This window comes from Pristiophorus japonicus, chromosome 15 (assembly GCF_044704955.1).
Source record: "Pristiophorus japonicus isolate sPriJap1 chromosome 15, sPriJap1.hap1, whole genome shotgun sequence".
NCBI lineage: Eukaryota > Metazoa > Chordata > Chondrichthyes > Pristiophoridae > Pristiophorus > Pristiophorus japonicus.
The window spans coordinates 3,347,622-3,366,831 of NC_091991.1; the positions used below are offsets into that span (position 1 = coordinate 3,347,622).

The window sequence follows — 19,210 nt, forward strand, 5'->3', positions numbered from 1 at the left end:
CGGTATCAGATGGAGGTGAGACACTCACCACAGAATACCCAGCCTCTGGCCCGCTCTTGTTGCCACAGTATTTATTTAGCACCCTGGTACTGAAGCCGTGCTGTGTTTCCCCCCCCTTCCACCACCCCCACTCCCGATCCTGTGGATTTCCCATCCCCAAACACTATTTGCCCATTGCAGCTTTGCCACTCTGGGCCAAACAGCAGTCTATTCCAGATGAAAAGAAAGTAGTTAAGTGAGGCCTAAAAGTTAAACAAAATGTGTTATACTTTAATTTACATAAATAAATGAATGCACTGTACTTAACATTTTAAGCCGGGTTACACATTAGTAACTGGTGTGCGGTACTTTTCAAAAATGCAATACCATAAAAATGGTTATTGCAGACAGAATCTTACTTGGCTCTAGCTTGATTGCCCCTCCTTAATCAACATCTAGTTATAAATAACTTTTTTAAATTTGTCCTGACTGATGGCATACAACAAGATTCAATTTTCTTTTTATAATAAGAGAGTTTTAAAATAAAACATTAATGACGCATTTATTCGTGCTGCAAGTACAGTTATGAATCATGGTTACAAGGCAGGTTGAAATAACTGGGTCCATCGGACTCTAACACACAAATGCTTCAAAGGAATGGAAAGGCAAATGAGATTGTTCTGTTTATAGAGTCAGGCTTAAAACATGGAAGAAGTTGAAAATGCATTGATATATCGCTTAACGAGCAACGAGAATTTATTAACCACATCATATTTATTTTATTATTTGGGAAGGTCAGTACAGATTGGATTCCAAAGTAGTTGTTTCTTTTTAAAACATTTACAACTTTTCTTTTCTCTTACTTTTTATTACCTAGCATTTCAAATAGAATTATTTTGAATAGCGTTCTTCTTTCACTATGATTATTCAGTTGTTTACGAGAGTGTAGGAAATACCGTGAATGTAGTGTTTGAACAGATTCCTTGAAAGAAACAGGATTTGCCGTTGAAAATCCTAAGCACAATAATAAAAGACCTTTGCCTGCTGACATACGGTGTTTTATGTGTGCAGTTAGCAGAATTGCAAATCTTTAATAATTGCCATGGGGCACCTGGGGGAGACAGATATAGGCATCAGGAGTTTTGCTTAGATTTATGGGATTTCCATCCAGGCGAATGAGTTCCAGAGCCTTGCGAACATAGTGTATGTCCTTTGAATTACAGAAAGTGTCATTGTCAATCTGCTGAACATTGTTGTTCTGTAAACATGAAAATAAAACAAATTGGCATGTTAGTTTAATAGGATAGAAGCAATGTTATATTTCCACCTTTGTGTTTAAATCCATTGATGGCCTTGCCCTTCACTATGTCTGCAACTTCCTCCAGCCCTATAACCCCTGTCTGCTGCCCCCACCCACCTCTTTACCATACTCTCTGTTCCTCTGACACTGGTTTCCTGTGGAACCTCCCTCTCTTTGCCCCACAATTGGCATCCGTGCTTAGGTCCCATTCTCTGGAATTCCCTCCCGAGGCATACAACTGTACAAGACAGGACAGGAGAAGGCTAGCTCGTGCACGAGCATGTCCCATACTATCATGGTGCAGCTGATGCACACCAAGACCACCCCCCGTGTCACCCCTCCTGACCCCACCCCCCACACCCCGCGCACCAACCAAAAAAAAACTTTATGCCAATTTAGCGAAAGAAACTTGGGAAATGTCTCCATGACACCAACCACCCCCAAGTGCCAAGAGGCTACAGTGACTGGAGATACATCATCCAATGCCCCACCTACCTGCTGTATGTAGTTATGTCGGTTACACTCAGGAACTTGTCCAGGTTGCTTTTAGATGTTCACCATGAATCTCCACTCGCTGTGCGAGCTGGTAACATGTTCCCAAATAAACCCCTCCACCTCTCTCTCTTTCTTTAAGACCCTCTTCAAAGTTCACCTCTTTGACCCAGCTTTTGGACACCTGTCCTAATTTTTCCTTCTTTGGCTGGCCAACTGTTTTCCCCTACACCTCCAAGAAGCACCTTGAAACATTTTTCCATGTCACTGTTCAACCTGACAGGCAGACTAAGGGGCCGAAATTGGTGAAACACAAGTTCCGCCCGTTTTTCGGCGATCCCCGGACGGTGAGTCATTTTTTACCACCTGGTACCGCTGGGGCTGAGTGGGTGGGAATTTCATCCCACTTTTCTCAGCGGTGAGCGGAGCAGAGCGCAGCGGGCGGCGGAGGAGGCCTTTTGACTCGGGAATCTTCGGCTCCCGAGTTGTGCTCATGCTCACATCTGTCAAGCTCCTCCCCATGAGAGGCACCGACGAGAGGCCAGAGACTGCACTTTTGGGCGATAAGCAGGCGGCAGTGGGCGGTATGTCGATGAATTTCAGGTCCTTAGTATTAAGCATCTGAGATTTGTGATGGATTTAGAGTGCCTTTATACTGCAATTATAAATTGTAACTGCATCGAGTGGTTAGGATATGGAATTCACTGCCTGAAAGGATGTATGTAATGTATGTACATGTGAGCATGCTCACAGGTTTCTGGAGCTGTTGCACTGTGAGTGGCTTAGCCCGTCACGTGATGTTCACAAGACTCAATAAAACCTCATTTAATTGAGTTCAGGTTCTCCACAATGTGAGCCTAGTGGTTACCACTGCTCCTGGGCCCCGTCGCCCCCCCCCCTCCCCGCTCCTGGGCCGTGACCGACCCTACCTCACCGCCCCCCCCCCCCCCCCCCACTCCCGGGCCATGACCCCGCCGCTCTCAGGCCACGACCCCGCCGCTCCCTGGCCACGACCCCGCCACTCCTGGGCCCTGAGCCCCCATTCCTGGGCCATGACAGCCCCACTCCTGGGCCCCGACCCCCCTGCTCCTGGGCCACGACCCTGCCACTCCCAGGCCACGACCCTGCCACTCCCGGGTCACGATCCTGGGCCCTGACTCCCCCCCCGCTCCTGGGCCCCGACCCTGCCGCTCCTCACCTTCGACCCCGCCGCTCCTGGGCCTCGACCCCGCCGCTCCTGGGCCCCGACCCCGCCGCTCGTGGGCCATGACCCCTCTGCTCCTGGGCCATGACCCCACCGCTCCTGGGCCCCGACCCCTCCGCTCCTGGGCCATGACCCCGCCGCTCCTGGGCCCCGACCCCGCCGCTCCTCGACTCTGTGTCGGAGTTGAGAAGCGATGGCCCAGGAGCGGCGCAGCATTTAACAACAGAGGGATCAGGGCCCAGGGATGGCACAGCAGAGCTTGGTCTCCAGTTGTCCTGGTTAACCCTTGCCACTGGACCAAGGCCTTGCTCTGTCAAGCCCGTGTGGTGGCTGCTGTGCAACGGCCACTCCATGTTAAAAGAATTCACACACAGGCATCTTCTACCCTTCAAAATGTAGTTCGGGATCTGGAATGTCGGGTCCCTCATTGAAGCACCTGTGAACTCATCTTTTTTTGATGTGGAACCGGGTCATCCTCAACAAGAGGAACTGCCTAATACTATACTAATATACTAGGATGAACTGGTTGGATTGTTAAACCTTTGCTAATAAACCAGCTAGTTCATTACAGCAAATGTGTAGCTATGAATTCTTAAGCAAATAACCCATGAAGCAAATACACTACAGTGGTGGAGGCAGATTCAATTGTGGTTTTCAAAAGGGAGTTGAATAAATACCGAAAGGGGAAAGGGCGGGGGAATGGGCCCAGCTGAAATGTTCTTGCAGAAAGCCGGCACGGGCTCGACAAGCCAAATGGCTTCCTTCTATGCTGTAACCATTCTATGATTCTATAATTGTTGGATTCCAGCAAGGCAGAATTGCATTTGCATCGCTTGGCTCCTCTCTGGCTGAACCAGAACAGTCTTGCACAGTTGTGTGCTGCTTGGGCACTGTGATATATTCTTACGACATCACTAACAAATACACTCTACAAGATGGCTCTTACACAGAAACTGTCATCATATGACTTTTCCACATGACCTTTTTATTATTTACATCAGTAGTGGCTACTACAGTAGTCCACTAGATGGAACAGTAGGCCACTAGGGGGAGCTCTATAACAGGTACTCGCATAAGCAGAACTTTCTCCCAACAGATAAAATATATATGTGGGTTTGCAATTGGGGAAGGGAAGAAATGCCACTCGCTGAACATTTACATTGAGGCTGGTTAAGTTTAGAAAGTGTCCAGATTATCCAACCAATGAGCAACAAGCCCTACAAACCTCCGCGATCTCTGCGCTCCTCCAATACTGGCATCTTGCACAACCTGGTTTTAATCACTCCACCATTGGTAGCCGTGCTTTCAGCTGCTTGGGCCCTTGGCATCAAGGAGCCCTAGTAAAATTGAAGTCAGTGGGAATCAGGGGGAAAACTCTCCACTGGCTAGAGTTATACTCAATACAAAGGAAGATGATTGTGGTTGTTGGAGGCCAATCATCTCAGTCCCAGGTCATCACTCCAGTTGACATACTGCATTGGGAGAATTGTTGGTCACTGAGATCTACTTTAATGAAGGAACGCTGAGCGGTCTTGAGCAGAGAGGGCATTTTCTCTCTTTCTGTATGTACATTGCCATGTGGATTCACACTGGGCTATACAATATTTCGCAAAAAAAATATATAGACCAAACCAATTAGCTCTTCAGATTTGGCATCTGTCCCTAGTTGTGTTATTTTTGGAGCGGCCAGTGACAGCAGGTTAATCACAATAAATATGCAACATGGAGGATGTGTCTTTTACCTGTAGGTTAATCGAACGAAGACTCTCGGGCAGAGGAAGTGGGACATAACTCAGCGCATTTCCAGCCAGATATAGATACTCAAGGTTGCTCATATCCTATCAAGGAGGAGGAAAAAGGAACAGTCAGAAATCAATACCCAATATCATCAGTTAGCACAGCGCTGTGGTAAAATGGCTGTGGCGGTTATCCATGTTTACAATTGGTACAGAGAGGAAAGAACGTTCCCAGGTGTATGATTGTTAATGCTTAGCTCTTACTTGTGGAGTTTTCACCAAACATCAATTTTGCTGTACAAATTCATGAAAGTGAAGGAAAAGGTTATTTGAGGCTTTTTAAATTATTTTTATCTGTCCTGAAGTGGAGAGCTGCCATATAGTGCTACCTAGAGTGATACAGCCTAGAGTCAGCAGACAAATGGAGGGTAATTTTGATTGAAGCTCATCCAAAACGCTGCCGTGTCCTAACTCGTACCGAGTCCCGTTCACCCACCCGCCCTGTGCTCGCTGACCTACATTGGCTCCCGGTTAAGCAACACCTCGATTTCAAAATTCTCATCCTTGATTTCAAATCCCTCCATGGCCTCGCCCCTCCCTATCTCTGCATACTCCTCCAGTCCCACAACCTCCCGAGATGTCTGCGCTCCTGTAATTCTGCCCTTTTGAGCATCCCTGATTATAATCGCTCAACCATCGGTGGCCGTGCCTTCTGTTACCTGGGCCCCAAGCTCTGGAACTCACTGCCTAAACCTCTCCGCCTCTCTACCTTTCTTTCCTCTTTCAAGACGCTTCTTAACATAAGCATAACAAAAACAGATTATCTGGTCATTGACATCAATAGAAATAAAAATCAGGGAAGAGATATAAAACGGGTTGCTGATTCGCACAAATCAGTGGGCTGCGTTGTACCCATCAGTGACCTCCGGCATTTGCCCCTCCAGTGAGGTTGTGGAGATCACCCTAATTTGCATTATTCAGGTGGATGCCAGTGCCATTATCGGCACCTGTCAGAGGAGGTAAAACATACAAATGCAGCTGGAGGAGCTTCTTCAAAAGAAGCAGCCTCACTCCCCAAAGATTTACGAGAATGATCAGCCACGATCTTATTGAATGGCGGTGCAGGCTCGAAGGGCCGAATGGCCTACTCCTGCACCTATTTTCTATGTTTCCATGAGAACGGTTCCAGGGATGAGCGACTTCAGTTCCGTGGAGAGACTGGAGAAGCTGGGGTTGTTCTCCTTGGAGCAGAGAAGGTTGAGAGGAGATTTGATGGAGGCTTTCAAAATCTGGAACAGAGTAGAGAGAGAGAAACTGTTCCCATTGGCAGAAGCGTCAAAACCAGAGGACACAGATTTAAGGCGATTGGCAGAAGAACCAAAGGCGATACGAGAAAAAACTTTTTTACACAGCGAGTGGTTAGGATCTGGAATGCGCTGCCTGAGAAGGTGGTGGAGGCAGAATCAATCGCGGCTTTCAAAAGGGAATTGGATAAGTACCTGAAGGAAATACATTGGCCAAGGGGAAAGGAAGGGGGAGTGGGACTGGCTGAAGCGCTCTTGCAGGGAGCTGGTACGGGCTCGACGGGCCGAATGTGGCCTCCTCCTGTGCTGTAACCGTTCTGTGACTCTCTGAGATGGGGCCTGAAGAAACTTCAGAAATGTTTGAGATTTTCAGGGATCCAGACTATGACCCCGAGGTGCACCCCCACCCCCACCTCCCCATCTCCCCACACCTCCCCCACCTCCCCACCTCCACCCCCCCACCTCCCCACCCCCACCTCTCACCCCCACCTCCCCACCCCCCCCCCAGCCCCACCTCCCCACCACCTCCTCCCCAGCCCCACCTCCCCAGCCCCACCCCCACCTCCCCATCTCCCCACCTCCCTCCCCCCTCTACCTCCCCACCTCCCCAGCTCCACCCCCCCACCCCCACCTCCCCACCCCCACCCCCCCATCTCCCCACCTCCCCAGCCCCACCCCCCCACCTCCCCACATCCCCAGCCCCACATCCCCATCTCCCCACCTCCCCACCCCCCACCTCCCCATCCCCCCCCAGCCCCACCTCCCCACCTCCCCAGCCCCACCTCCCCACCCCCCCCGACCTCCCCACCCCCACCTCCCCATCTCCCCACCTCCCCACCCCCACCTCTCACCCCCACCTCCCCATCTCCCCATCTCCCCACCCCCCCCCAGCCCCACCTCCCCACCCCCACCTCCCCATCTCCCCACCTCCCCACCCCCACCTCCCCACCTCCACGTCCCCATCTCTCCCCCCCCACCCCCCCACCTCCCCAACCCCACCTCTCCATCTCCCCACCCCCACCTCTCCATCTCCCCACCCCCACCTCTCACCCCCACCCCCACCTCCCCATCTCCCCACCTCCCCACCCCCACCTCCCCACCCCCACCTCCCCCCTCTACCTCCCCACCTCCCCACCCCCACCTCCCCATCTCCCCACCTCCCCCCTCTACCTCCCCACCTCCCCACCCCCACCTCCTCACACCTCCCCAACCCCACCTCTCCATCTCCCCAGCCCCACCTCCACCCCCCCACCTCCCCAACCCCACCTCTCCATCTCCCCACCTCCCCACCCCCCCCAGCCCCACCTCCCCAGCCCAACCTCCCCACCCCCCCGACCCCATCTCCCCACCTCCACCTCTCACCCCCACCTCCACCTCCCCACCCCCACCTCCCCACCTCCCCACCCCCCACCTCCACCCCCACCTCCCCATCTCCCCACCTCCCCACCCCCACCTCTCACCCCCACCTCCCCATCTCTCACCCCCCACCTCCACCCCCACCTCCCCATCTCCCCACCTCCCCACCCCCACCTCTCACCCCCACCTCCCCATCTCTCCACCCCCACCTCCCCATCTCTCCACCTCTCCACCCCCACCTCTCACCCCCACCTCCCCACCTCCCCACCCCCCCCCCCCCCCAGCTCCACCTCTCCACCTCCCTGGATGTCAGGCTGGATATGAAAGAAAGAAAGACTTTAATTTATATAGCATCTTTCACGACCACCGGACATCTCAATGCGCTTTACAGCCAATGAAGTACTTTTTGGTGTGCAGTCACTGTTGTAATATGGGACACGCAGCAGCCAACTTGCGCACAGCAAGCTCCCACAAACAGCACTGTGATAATGACCAGATAATCTGTTTTTGTGATGTTGATTTAGGGATAAATATTGGCCAGGACACCGGGGATAACTCCCTGCTCTTCTTCGAAATAGTGCCCTGGGATCTTTTACGTCCACCTGAGAGAGCAGATGGGGCCTCATCCGAAAGACGGCACCTCCGACAGTGCAGCACTCCCTCAGCTTAGATTTATGTGCTCAAGTTCGCGAAGTGGGACTTGAACCCATAACCTTGTGACTCAGAGGCGAGTGTGTACCCCTTGAGCCACAGCTGACAGAACTCCTGGCCCATGAGCCCCCTTTGTTGGCCTTGCGCCCCGCGACATAGGGGGCAAGCAGAGGCTGTGCCCCAAACACGTCTCACGGAAACAAGCAGGGAAGGCTGGGACATGAGGTATCCGGGTCCTGGCCTAATGTATGGCCCTTCTACCACACCATCAACAGATTTACCGCATGGGGACTGCAGATTTTCAGTCCCGATGGTCTCTGAATTTTAAAATAACTTTGTTTTGGCTTTTAAAGGAAATGTCCATCTTCAGTAAAACAACACGAAATCTATGGCCAAATCTCACAGAGTTTTCATCGGCACAATGCTACCTGTAGATGTCATTTTCTTGCCAGACACTTTCAAAAGCTGCCGTTGTTAAACAGCGTGGAAAACATAAGAAAAATCAAGATAATCCTTCAACCAACACCACTAAAAACAGATCCATGGTCATTTATCTCATTGATGTGCACAATGTAGCTGCTGCATTTCCCGTCAATTTTCTTGGCTGTGAAACACCTTGGGGCATTCTGAGGTTGTAAATTAAGTTCTTTCTTTGGGTGACGGTTCAGCTGGCCTCAAAAGTGAAGTATTTGTAGCATTTCCCAGCCCACCGGGATCGTAATAACATTGGGTAAGCTGTACATTGCTGTATATTTTTATTTTAAATAATCTTCATGGCTAAACAGTGAAGTAATAGCAAACTGGTCTTAAGCAAAATGCGTATACTGTTGGCTAGGTTTACTCACCCCACATCCTGGGCTGGGAGACAGACAGGCGAGTCGGGCGTGTGGGCAAGAGACTCTGTGGCAGCCTTATCCCTGACCCGCTTCACGAATAGGATTATTGGTTATTTGACTTGGGGGGGATTTTAATTTTAAGCTACATATTTCTGACATGGGGGTAATTTTGACTTTGGGTGCTACAGGTACGACGTCTCAAATCCGACTGTCTGAAAATCGTAATTGTCCGAAAACCGGACATTTTTGAGAAAATCCCATTTGATATTCAGTAAAATAAAATCCGGAATTATTGTCCAAAAACCGGCAGACCGGACTAGTTATCGGCTTCGCCGCTATGTTTTAAATGGCGTGCGATTGGTCCGAGCCTTGCCGAATGACCCTCGACCCGGCCTGACCCGACCCGACCTGACCCGCGACTTTATTCTACTTCATGTATTGCTTGTTTCTCTTATCCATTCAAATAATCCTAAGATAGGCTGCTGATTTTATTGATTATCTTGTCCGAAATCTGGAAAAATCCGAAAACGGTCACGGTCTCGGTCCCGAGGTTACCGGATTTGGAAGCTGTACCCGTGATGTTAATCGGGCGATAGCGATTCCACTGCCCGCGATACATCTGCCCCGATTTTTAGTTGCGTTGTTGCCAATCGGGAGATGTGTAATGGGCGACTGAATCAATATCACCCGTTATTTCATAATCACTCAAAGTCAAAGCTATCCCCGTGAACACAGGTTCAGGACCATCTTTATATGAAGAGAATTTTGAGCGTAAATATTTATTATGAAGTAAAAAAAAACTTAAAGCAGTTGAAGAAAAGTCCTTAATATTTATCGTTCCGCATTAAGGAATAAAAAACAAAATGGCCGCTAAGCGACTCCAGAGTCATCTGTGATTGGGCAATAATTGTGACATCGTTTACGTCGGCAAATCGCATTATAAGTGTGGAATTCATAATGGGAAAGTTGGTAAAAACATGACAACACAAAGTTATGTGGTGCAGACAAGAAGTGTGAGCAGATGAAATACTTTTTTTTAATAAGATATATATAGATGAGATGTTTAAGAGCATAAGAACATAAGAATTAGGAGCAGGAGTAGGCCATTTGGCCCCTCGAGCCTGCTCCGCCATTCAATGAGATCATGGCTGATCTTCTACCTCAACTCCTCTTACCTGCACTATCCCCATATCCCTTGATTCCCTTAATATCCAAAAATCTATCGATCTCTGTCTTGAATATACTCAACAACTGAGCCTCCACAGCCCTCTGGGGCAGAGAATTCCAAAGATTCACCACCCTCTGAGTGAAGAAGTTTCTCCTCATCTCATACTAAGTGGCTGACCCCTTATCCTGAGACTGTGACCCCTGGTTCTAGACTCCCCAGCCCGGGGAAACATCCTCCCTGCATCTACCCTGTCAAGCCCTGTAACAATGTTGTATGCCGTTGTATGTTTCAATGAGGTCTTCTGCATAAAAGAAGTTCAATCAACCTACATATTGCAAAAGCAAAATACTGCGGATGCTGGAATCTGAAATAAAGACAGAAAATGCTGAAAACCTCAACGGGTTGGGCAGCATCTGTGGAGAGAAGCAGAGTTAACGTTTCAGGTCTGTGACCCTTCGTCAGAACTGGCGAGATTCTTAAGGAGCACTGAAAGGAGGAGGGGAGGAAAGAACAAAAGGGAAGGTCTGTGATAGGGTGGAAGGTTTGAGAGGCAAAAGGAATGATGGGCCGACTTGAGATGCTAATGGCAGAAGTTTGAAAAAGATTAGTCTAGATAGAGTGTGAATGGCGGAATAATTAGCAGCTGCCACGGGAAACAGAGAGAAAAATACATAAGATCAGGGTGTGGGGGCAGGAGGGGGTTAAAAAAAGCCGGAAAGGGAGCAAAATCTGGACAGAGGTTACGGCTCTGAAATTGTTGAACTCGATGTTGAGTCCAGAAGGCTGTAAAGTGCCTAATCAAAAGATGAGGTGCTGTTCAACTTACATATTAATTAATGGGACCTTGCATTAGTATTTGAAGGTTGACCGTAAATATCTATGTAAACATTTAAAAAAATGATGCACTAAGGTGTATAATACTGGCACTTACTTTGAATGCCTCTTTCTTTATCCCATTGCTGTGCAGCTTGTTGTGACTTGCGTCAATGTTGATCATGGTTTTGGGGAGCTCAGGAAGCTGCACGAGTTCATTTGAAGCCACCATCAGATCCACCAGTTCAGGTAGCTGCCTCAGAGCATCCTCGTCAATGGAAGAAATCCTATTACCTGTCACGTCAATCCTCTTCAGGTGATCTATGGTGATAATAAACGACACAATTAAAATACTTTGCAAAATAAAGCTTCATTACATAAGAACATCAGAAATAGGAGCAGGAGTCGACCATTTGGCCCCTCGAGCCTGCTCCGCCATTCAATAAGATCATGGCTGATCCAATCCTGGCCTCAACTCCACTTCCCTGCCCGCTCCCCATAACCCTTGATTCACTTATCGTTCAAAAATCTTTCTATTTACACCTTAAATATATTCAATGACCCAACCTCCACAGCTCTCTGAGGTAGAGAATTCCAAAGATTCTGAGCAGAAATTCCACCTCATCTCTGCTTTAAATGGGCAACCTCTTATTCTGAAACTGTGCCCCCTAGTTCTAGATTCCCCAATGAGGGGAAACATCCTCTCTGCATCTACCCTGTAAAGCCCCCTTAGAATCTTATACGTTTCAATAAGTTCGCCTTTCAGTCTTCTAATTATTTCTTTATAGAAACATAGAGACTAGGTGCAGGACTAGGCCATTCAGCCCTTCGAGCCTGCACCGCCATTCAATATGATCATGGCTGATCATACAACTCCAGTACCCCATTCCTGCTTTCTCTCCATACCCCCTGATCCCTTTAGCTGGAAAGAAATAACAAATACAGCGGTCTCCGTTTAATATCTATCCGGTTTTAACCAATCCCTGACCAAAGTGATCAGTTTTAAATGTGCTGAATTGAACTCAGTGTAACACAAAGATAATATGGCTTCCATACTGTACATACACAATACTGTGCACACTGGGACAGATAATACACTCCCAACACAGAACTGCCCCAATCACTGCTCCTGAGTACTGCATGCTCCCGTGGCGAATGAATTGACCTTACATGGTAATGTGAGTTCTGCCCATTTCAGTATTTCTGTGGCGCTCCTGGGGAAAGGTCCCATAAGAACAGGAGGAGGCCATTCAGCCCCTCAAGCCTGTTCCACCATTCAATTGGATCGTGGCTGATCTATGTCTGAACTCCCTAATCCTTAATACCCTTGCCCAAAATCCACTAATCTTAGTTTTGACATTTTCAATTGACCCCCAGCCTCAACAGTTTCTGAAAGGAGAGAGTTCCAGATTTCCACTGCCCTTTGTGCGAAGGAATACTTTGCGATATCACCCTGAATGCCCGAGCTGTAATTTTAAAGTTACTCCCTCTGTTTCTGGAATCCCCCACCAGAGGAAATAGTTTCTCTGTATCTACCCTATCAAAGGAAGAAGTAGCCATTGGAGGCTATCGCAAGAGGTGGGCATTTAAATAAGTGTGGCCCGATTACAAGGAGGGCAGCCCAGGACCAGCGGAAAATTTTAACAACAGACTCCATAAAGGTCCCATAGGATCATAAGAACATAAGAAATAGGAACAGGAGTAGGCCATATGGCCTCTCGAGCCTGCTCCGCCATTCAATAAGATCATGGCTGATCTGATCATGGTCTCAGCTCCGCTTCCCTGTCTGCTCCCCATAATTCCTTATCCCCTTATCGTTTAAGAAACTGCCTATTTCTGGCTTAAATTTATTCAATGTCCCGGCTTCCACAGCTTTCTGAGGCAACGAATTCCACACATTTACAACCCTCTGAGAGAAGAAATTTCTCCTCATCTCTGTTTTAAATGGGTGGCCCCTTATTCTAAGATCATGCCCCCTAGTTCTAGTCTCCCCCATCAGTGGAAACATCCTCTCTGCATCCACCTTGTCAAGCCCCCTCATAATCTTATACGTTTTTCAATAAGATCACCTGAATTTCAATGAGTAGAGTCCCAACCTACTCAACCTGTCCTCATAAGTCAACCCCCTCATCCCTGGAATCAACCGAGTGAACCTTCTCTGAACTGTCTCCAAAGCATGTATATCTTTTCGTAAATATGGAAATCAAAACTGCACGCAGTATTCCAGGTGTGGCCTCACCAATACCTTATATAGCTGTAGCAAGACTTCCCTGCTTTTATACTCCATCCCCTTTGCAATAAAAGCCAAGATACCATTGGCCTACCTGATCATTTGCTGTACCTGCATACTATCCTTTTGTGTTTCATGCACAAGTACCCCCAGGTCCCTCTGTACTGCGGCACTTTGCAATCTTTCTCCATTTAAATAATAACTTGCTCTTCGATTTTTTTTCTGCCAAAGTGCATGACCTCACACCTTCCAACATTATACTCCATCTGCCAAGTTTTTGCCCACTCACTTAGCCTGTCTGTCCTTTTGCAGATTTTTTGTGTCCTCCTCACACATTGCTTTTCTTCCCATCTTTGTATCATCAGCAAACTTGGCTACGTTACACTCAGTCCCTTCTTCCAAGTCGTTAATATAGATTGTAAATAATTGGGGTCCCAGCACTGATCCCTGCGGCACCCCACTAGTTACTGGTTGCCAACCAGAGAATGAACCATTTATCCCAACTCTCTGTTAGTTAGCCAATCCTCTATCCATGCTAATATATTACCCCCAACCCCGTGAACTTTTATCTTGTGCAGTAACCTTTTATGTGGCATCTTGTCAAATGCCTTCTGGAAATCCAAATACACCACATCCACTGGTTCCCTTTTATCCACCCTGTTCGTTACATCCTCAAAGAATTCCAGCAAATTTGTCAAACATGACTTCCCCTTCATAAATCCATGCTGACTCTGCCTGAATGAATTTTGCTTTTCCAAATGTCCTACGACTGCTTCTTTAATAATGGACTCCAACATTTTCCCAACCACAGATGTTAGGCTAACAGGTCTATAGTTTCCTGCTTTTTGTCTGCCTCCTTTTTTAAATAGGGGCGTTACATTTGCAGTTTTCCAATCTGCTGGGACCTCCCCAGAATCCAGGGAATTTTGGTAAATTACAACCAATGCATCCACTATCCCTGCCGCTACTTCTCTAGGATGCAAGCCATCAGGTCCAGGGGATTTTGCTGGGCGAGGTACATAGGAACAGGAGTAGCCCATTCAGCCCCTCGATTGCCTGTTTCACCATTCAATTAGATAATGGTTGATTTGCATCTTAAGAACATAAGAAATAGGAACAGGAGTCGGCCATTTGGCCCCCTCAAGCCTGCTCCGCCATTCAATATCATGGCTGATCTGATCCTGGCCTCAACTCCACTTCCCTGCGCGCTCCCCATAACCCATCACCGTAACTCCATTTACTAAAGACATCAGTCGTGGCCAACAATATGGGTCCCTGCACTCAAAACTTTGAAGCACCTTGGCTACCTGGCATCGCATTATTACTCCCATGGTATTATAACCAATGCAAAGCAAGCTGCAAGCACAAAGAAATGAGAAAACAGAATAAGAAAACACATAATCAGACATTAACATTGCTATGTCTTCCATAATAATGAGCTTGAAATTCCACATTGTCATACTTAGCCCAGAAAAATCTCCTTTCTTTATGTTGGTGAGCTTGTTAAAACGTGCGTAGAAGTAAGTGGTGTCCTTGGGAAGAGGAGGTATGCTTTCGATATCTGTATCATCACAGTAGACAGACCCACTCAGGCAAGTACACAAAAGGCAGGTTGGAAGCCCTAAGAGGTGAAATGAGAAGATAAATATTGGCTTGTTGAAGTTGCATTCTGATGATTCAACGATAATATTTAAGCACATTTTACCGTGTTTGTTTTGCCATTACCCTCGTAGGAACAAGAGGTGGCCATTCAGTCTGTTCTGCCATTCAGTGAAATCGTGGCTGATCTGTATCCAAACTCCATCCACCTGCCTTGGCTCCGTATCCTTTTTATACACTAGTCTAGCAAAATTCTGCCGACCTCAGATTTAAGAACATAAGAAATAGGAGCAGGACTTGAAATTCCTCCACCCACAATTGTAAAACTTAGGCAGTTACACCGGGCTCACAACCAACGGTGCCCGCCATGCTAAACTCCTGTCAGCACTAACCCCGCTGGTGTTTGTGGGATCAGTGGCAGGACACCTTTCGATTGCCCGAGGGGGTTGGAGAGGAAATCACCAGATTCTTTTGCTTCTTTGGCCTTGTTTTTTAAAAATTCTGTTTTGTTTTGCTTCACCCAGGATATTACATGCATGCCGGTGTGTATGTGTGGGGGGAGCTGGGGTGGGAGGGGTGGGGGGATGGGTGGGGAGGTTGGGGAAGTGACCTGTCATGATGCTCCAAGCATTGTGAGTGGGGCGTAGGTGTCATTTCCATATGCATGTTCCTCTGTTTATTTGCAAGGGTCATGCAGGCACAAATGCCACTTTGGGACACATTTCTGGCCATGATTGGTGGAAGTTCCACCAACCACCTACGTGCCTGCCCTTGGTGGGCGTGGTCTTGCTCAGGCCCCTCCCTGACCCCCATCCAGAGTCTAATTAGCTTCCAATCAAAGGACCGATCTGCGGTATTTAAAATTCTTTGGGGGTGGGGAGGGAAGAGTTCAGGCTGCTTATCTGGCCTGAACCCCACATGTACCCTGGTATGCCTCCACTCAAGTGATATACCACCCTCTGCCTCAGGCAGTGAGTTCCAGACCTCCACCACCCTCTAGGTGAAAAAGGTTCTCCTCAACTTCCCTCTAATCCTTCTACCAATTACTTTAAATCTATTCCCCCTGGTTGTTGACCCCACTGTTATGGGGAAATAGGTCCTTCCTATCCACTCTATTTAGGCCCCTCATAATTTTATGCACCTCAATTAGGTCAACCCTCAGCCTCCTCTGTCCAAAGAAAACAACCCTAGCCGATCCAATCTTTCCTCATAGCTAAAATTATTTAGTCCTGGCAACATCCTCGTTAATCTCCTCTGTACCCTCTCCAGGGCAATCACATCCTTCCTGTAATGTGGTGACCAGAACTGCAGGCAGTCCATGTCCATGTCAGGATGGTGTGTGACTGGGAGGGGAACGTGGAGGTGGTGGTGTTCCCGTGCACCTGCTGCCCTTGTCCTTCTAGGTGGTGGAGGTCGCGGGTTTGAGAGGTGCATACACTTAAATTAGATTCGCCCATAAATAGGCAGGTGCGTTGTAAACCACTATCCCTGCCTGCAAGGAATAGGGAGGATGTAAAAATGGGTGGAGCACATCCCCAGCCCACCTTCTGTCCCAGTTCAGCAGAGGGAGGGTGGGGAGCCCCAGTGGTTAGTTCTAACCATACTGCTCTGTGCCTATCTTGTGCTCTTGTCAATGACTGGTGCGTAATACCTAAAGAATAACAACATTTTAGAATGCAACAGAAAACGCAGCCAAATATCAGACCAACAGTGCATTCTTGAACAGGTTGCTATAAAGGTAGATAAAGAAGTTTCCTTAACTTACCTCAAACATTTCTTTTTACAGTAGCCGGCATCTGTATAATACACTGACAGATCACAAATACTGAGTGTGTAAAGGGTGAAAAGATTTCCCTGCCTCTCGCTGTTGGTTTTGCAGTGCTTTAGAAGAGTACCACATGCATAAGGGTGACTATTTATGACACACCTTTCAGTATTATACAAGTTTCTTATATAACTCTAAATTATTTAGAATAATCTTTACTAAAGGTGATGCTGCATTAATAAGAAGATGATCGTTTTCTTCTTTAAACAATGGAATTTTGGAAAAGGTGGAGAATATCAGTGGAAACGTCTGCATATTTCAGAATTGGCACAAATTTCACAGATCCATATTCCAACCGCACGGGCTGCAAATCTCCAAGTACTATTTTTAAAATGTTGTGCAATGTGGAATGTTAGATTTGGATTCTACTTGATCGGCATGTCATGAACATACCTCAAGGCTGGAATATTTTAATGTAATTTAACCTAGTGTCTGCCCTGCGGTTAGATTATAAGACACTGGAAAGTCACACACTATGGCGGAGCATTCAGAGGAAACGTTCCTTTGCAAAGCCAACATTACAATGAGAGGCTTACAAAGGGGCCTTTGTTACCTCCAACAAACGCTCTGAAAATAAACCGTCACTCAGAAATCGTAGCACACAAAAGCATCGTGAGAAATAACAAATTTGTTTTAAAGCATACTAGTTTAAAAAAAATGATTGTTATATATTTACAATTTTGTAAAAAGAATACTGAGAATATAAGTTGTGGCAATCGTCCAAAAATTCCATCAAGTGCAAATAGACGCAATGCTGAATAGAATCTCACACTGTTGCTGTTACAAACCTTCCTTCGTGTCGGGGCCAAGAAGACCAGGCACACTGGGAGCACCAGGATCCAAAGGTTCATGGGGAATCAGCTCCTCCTCGTAGTCACTGTCATAGTTAACAAGCACTCTGTTCCCAGAAGGTGTCAGCCTGCCAATCTCAATCTATGAGACCAAAAAAAGGCGCCGTGCATAAGTTTTTAAAAAATAAACATCATTTCATGTTGACCTAAATGTATACCTAGACAGTGGCAATCAAGGCAAACCCAATTCAGTCCGTGCAATTTATGCACCTGCGAATATGCTCACAGGATTCGTAGAGCTTTTAAGTTATTGAGTTCACAAGACTCAATAAAACCCCAGCTAGTTGGGCTCGGGGGATCCACGATGAGGCAGGTGGTTGTGAACCTGGTGGATCAACTGGCAATGTGTAGTGTGATTATTAAACCTTTGCCATTAAGAACTAGTTGGTTTATTAGCAATGTGTTGCTATGAATTCTTAAGCAAAGAACCCATGAACCAAAGAACCGATTGTACAGTAAGGGGACAGTAGGTCTAGTGAGAAGGAGGAACTGAAGGACTGTGTTAGGGAAATTGATGGGATTGAAGGCCGATAAATCCCCGGAGCCTGATAGTCTGCATCCCAGAGTATTTAAGGAAGTGGCCATAGAAATAGTGGATGCATTGGTGATCATTTTCTATCGACTCTGGATCAGTTCATATGGACTGGAGGGTATCTAATGTAACATCACTTTTTAAAAAAGGAGGGAGAGAGAAAACGGGTAATTATAGACCGGTTAGCCTGACATCGGTGGTGGGGAAAATGTTGGAATCAATCATTAAGGATGAAATTGCAGCTCATTTGGAAAGCAGTGACAGGATCAGTCCAAGTCAGCATGGATTTATGAAAGGGAAATCATGCTTGACAAATCTTTTGGAATTTTTTGAGGATGTAACTAGTAGAGTGGACAAGGGAGAACCAGTGGATGTGGTGTATTTGGACTTCAAAAGGCTTCTGACAAGGTCCTGCACAAGAGATTGGTGTGCAAAATCAAAGCGCATGGTATTGGGGGTAATGTACTGACGTGGATAGAGAACTGGTTGGCAAACAGGAAGCAGAGAGTCGGGATAAACGAGTCCTTTTCAGAATGGCAGGCAGTGACTAGTGAAGTACCGCAGGGCTCAATGCTGGGACCCCAGCTCTTTACAATATACATTAATGATTTAGATGAAGGAATTGAGTGTAATATCTCTAAGTTTACGGATGACACTAAACTGGGTGGTGGTGTGAGCTGTGAGGAGGACGCTAAGAGGCTGCAGGGTGACTTGGACAGGTTAGGTGCGTGGGCAAATGCATGGCAGATGCAGTATAATGTGGATAAATGTGAGGTTATCCATTTTGGGGGCAAAAACACAAAGGCAGAATATTATCTGAATGGCGGCAGATTAAGAAAAGGGGAGGTGCAACGAGACCTGGGTGTCATGATTCATCAGTCACTGAAAGTTGGCATGCAGGTACAGCAGGCGGTGAAGAAGGCAAATGGCATGTTGGCCTTCATAGCTAGGTGATTTGAGTATAGGAGCAGGGAGGTCTTACTGTAGTTGTACAGGGCCTTAGTGAGGCCTCACTTGGAGTATTGTGTACAGTTTTGATCTCCTAATCTGAGGAAGGACGTTCTTGCTATTGAGGGAGTGCAGCGAAGGTTCACCAGACTGATTCCCGGGATGGCTGGACTGACATATGAGGAGAGACTGGATCAACTGGGCCTTTATTCACTGGAGTTTAGAAGGATGAGAGGGGATCTCATAGAAACATATTAGATTCTGACTGGACTGGACAGGTTAGATGTGGGAAGAATGTTCCCGATGTTGGGGAAGTCCAGAACCAGGGGACATAGTCTTAGGATAAGGGGTAGGCCATTTAGGACTGAGATGAGGAGAAACTTCTT

The 19,210-nt window shown here is 47.4% G+C and overlaps 1 protein-coding gene across 1 annotated transcript in view; it reads right to left on the reverse strand.

Annotated features, from left to right (window-relative positions):
• Positions 1–991: 991 nt before the first annotated feature.
• LOC139281342 (epiphycan-like) overlaps positions 992–19,210 on the reverse strand; it is a 44,909-nt gene continuing 26,690 nt past the window's right edge. The window contains exons 2-6 of the mRNA XM_070901499.1: positions 17,282–17,426; positions 14,532–14,690; positions 10,958–11,160; positions 4,718–4,813; positions 992–1,237 (exon numbers count right to left, since the gene is read on the reverse strand). Of these exons, the coding sequence (XP_070757600.1) occupies positions 1,070–1,237; positions 4,718–4,813; positions 10,958–11,160; positions 14,532–14,690; positions 17,282–17,426 (771 nt within the window). The 3' untranslated portion in view covers positions 992–1,069. The remainder of the gene's footprint in view (positions 1,238–4,717; positions 4,814–10,957; positions 11,161–14,531; positions 14,691–17,281; positions 17,427–19,210) is intronic.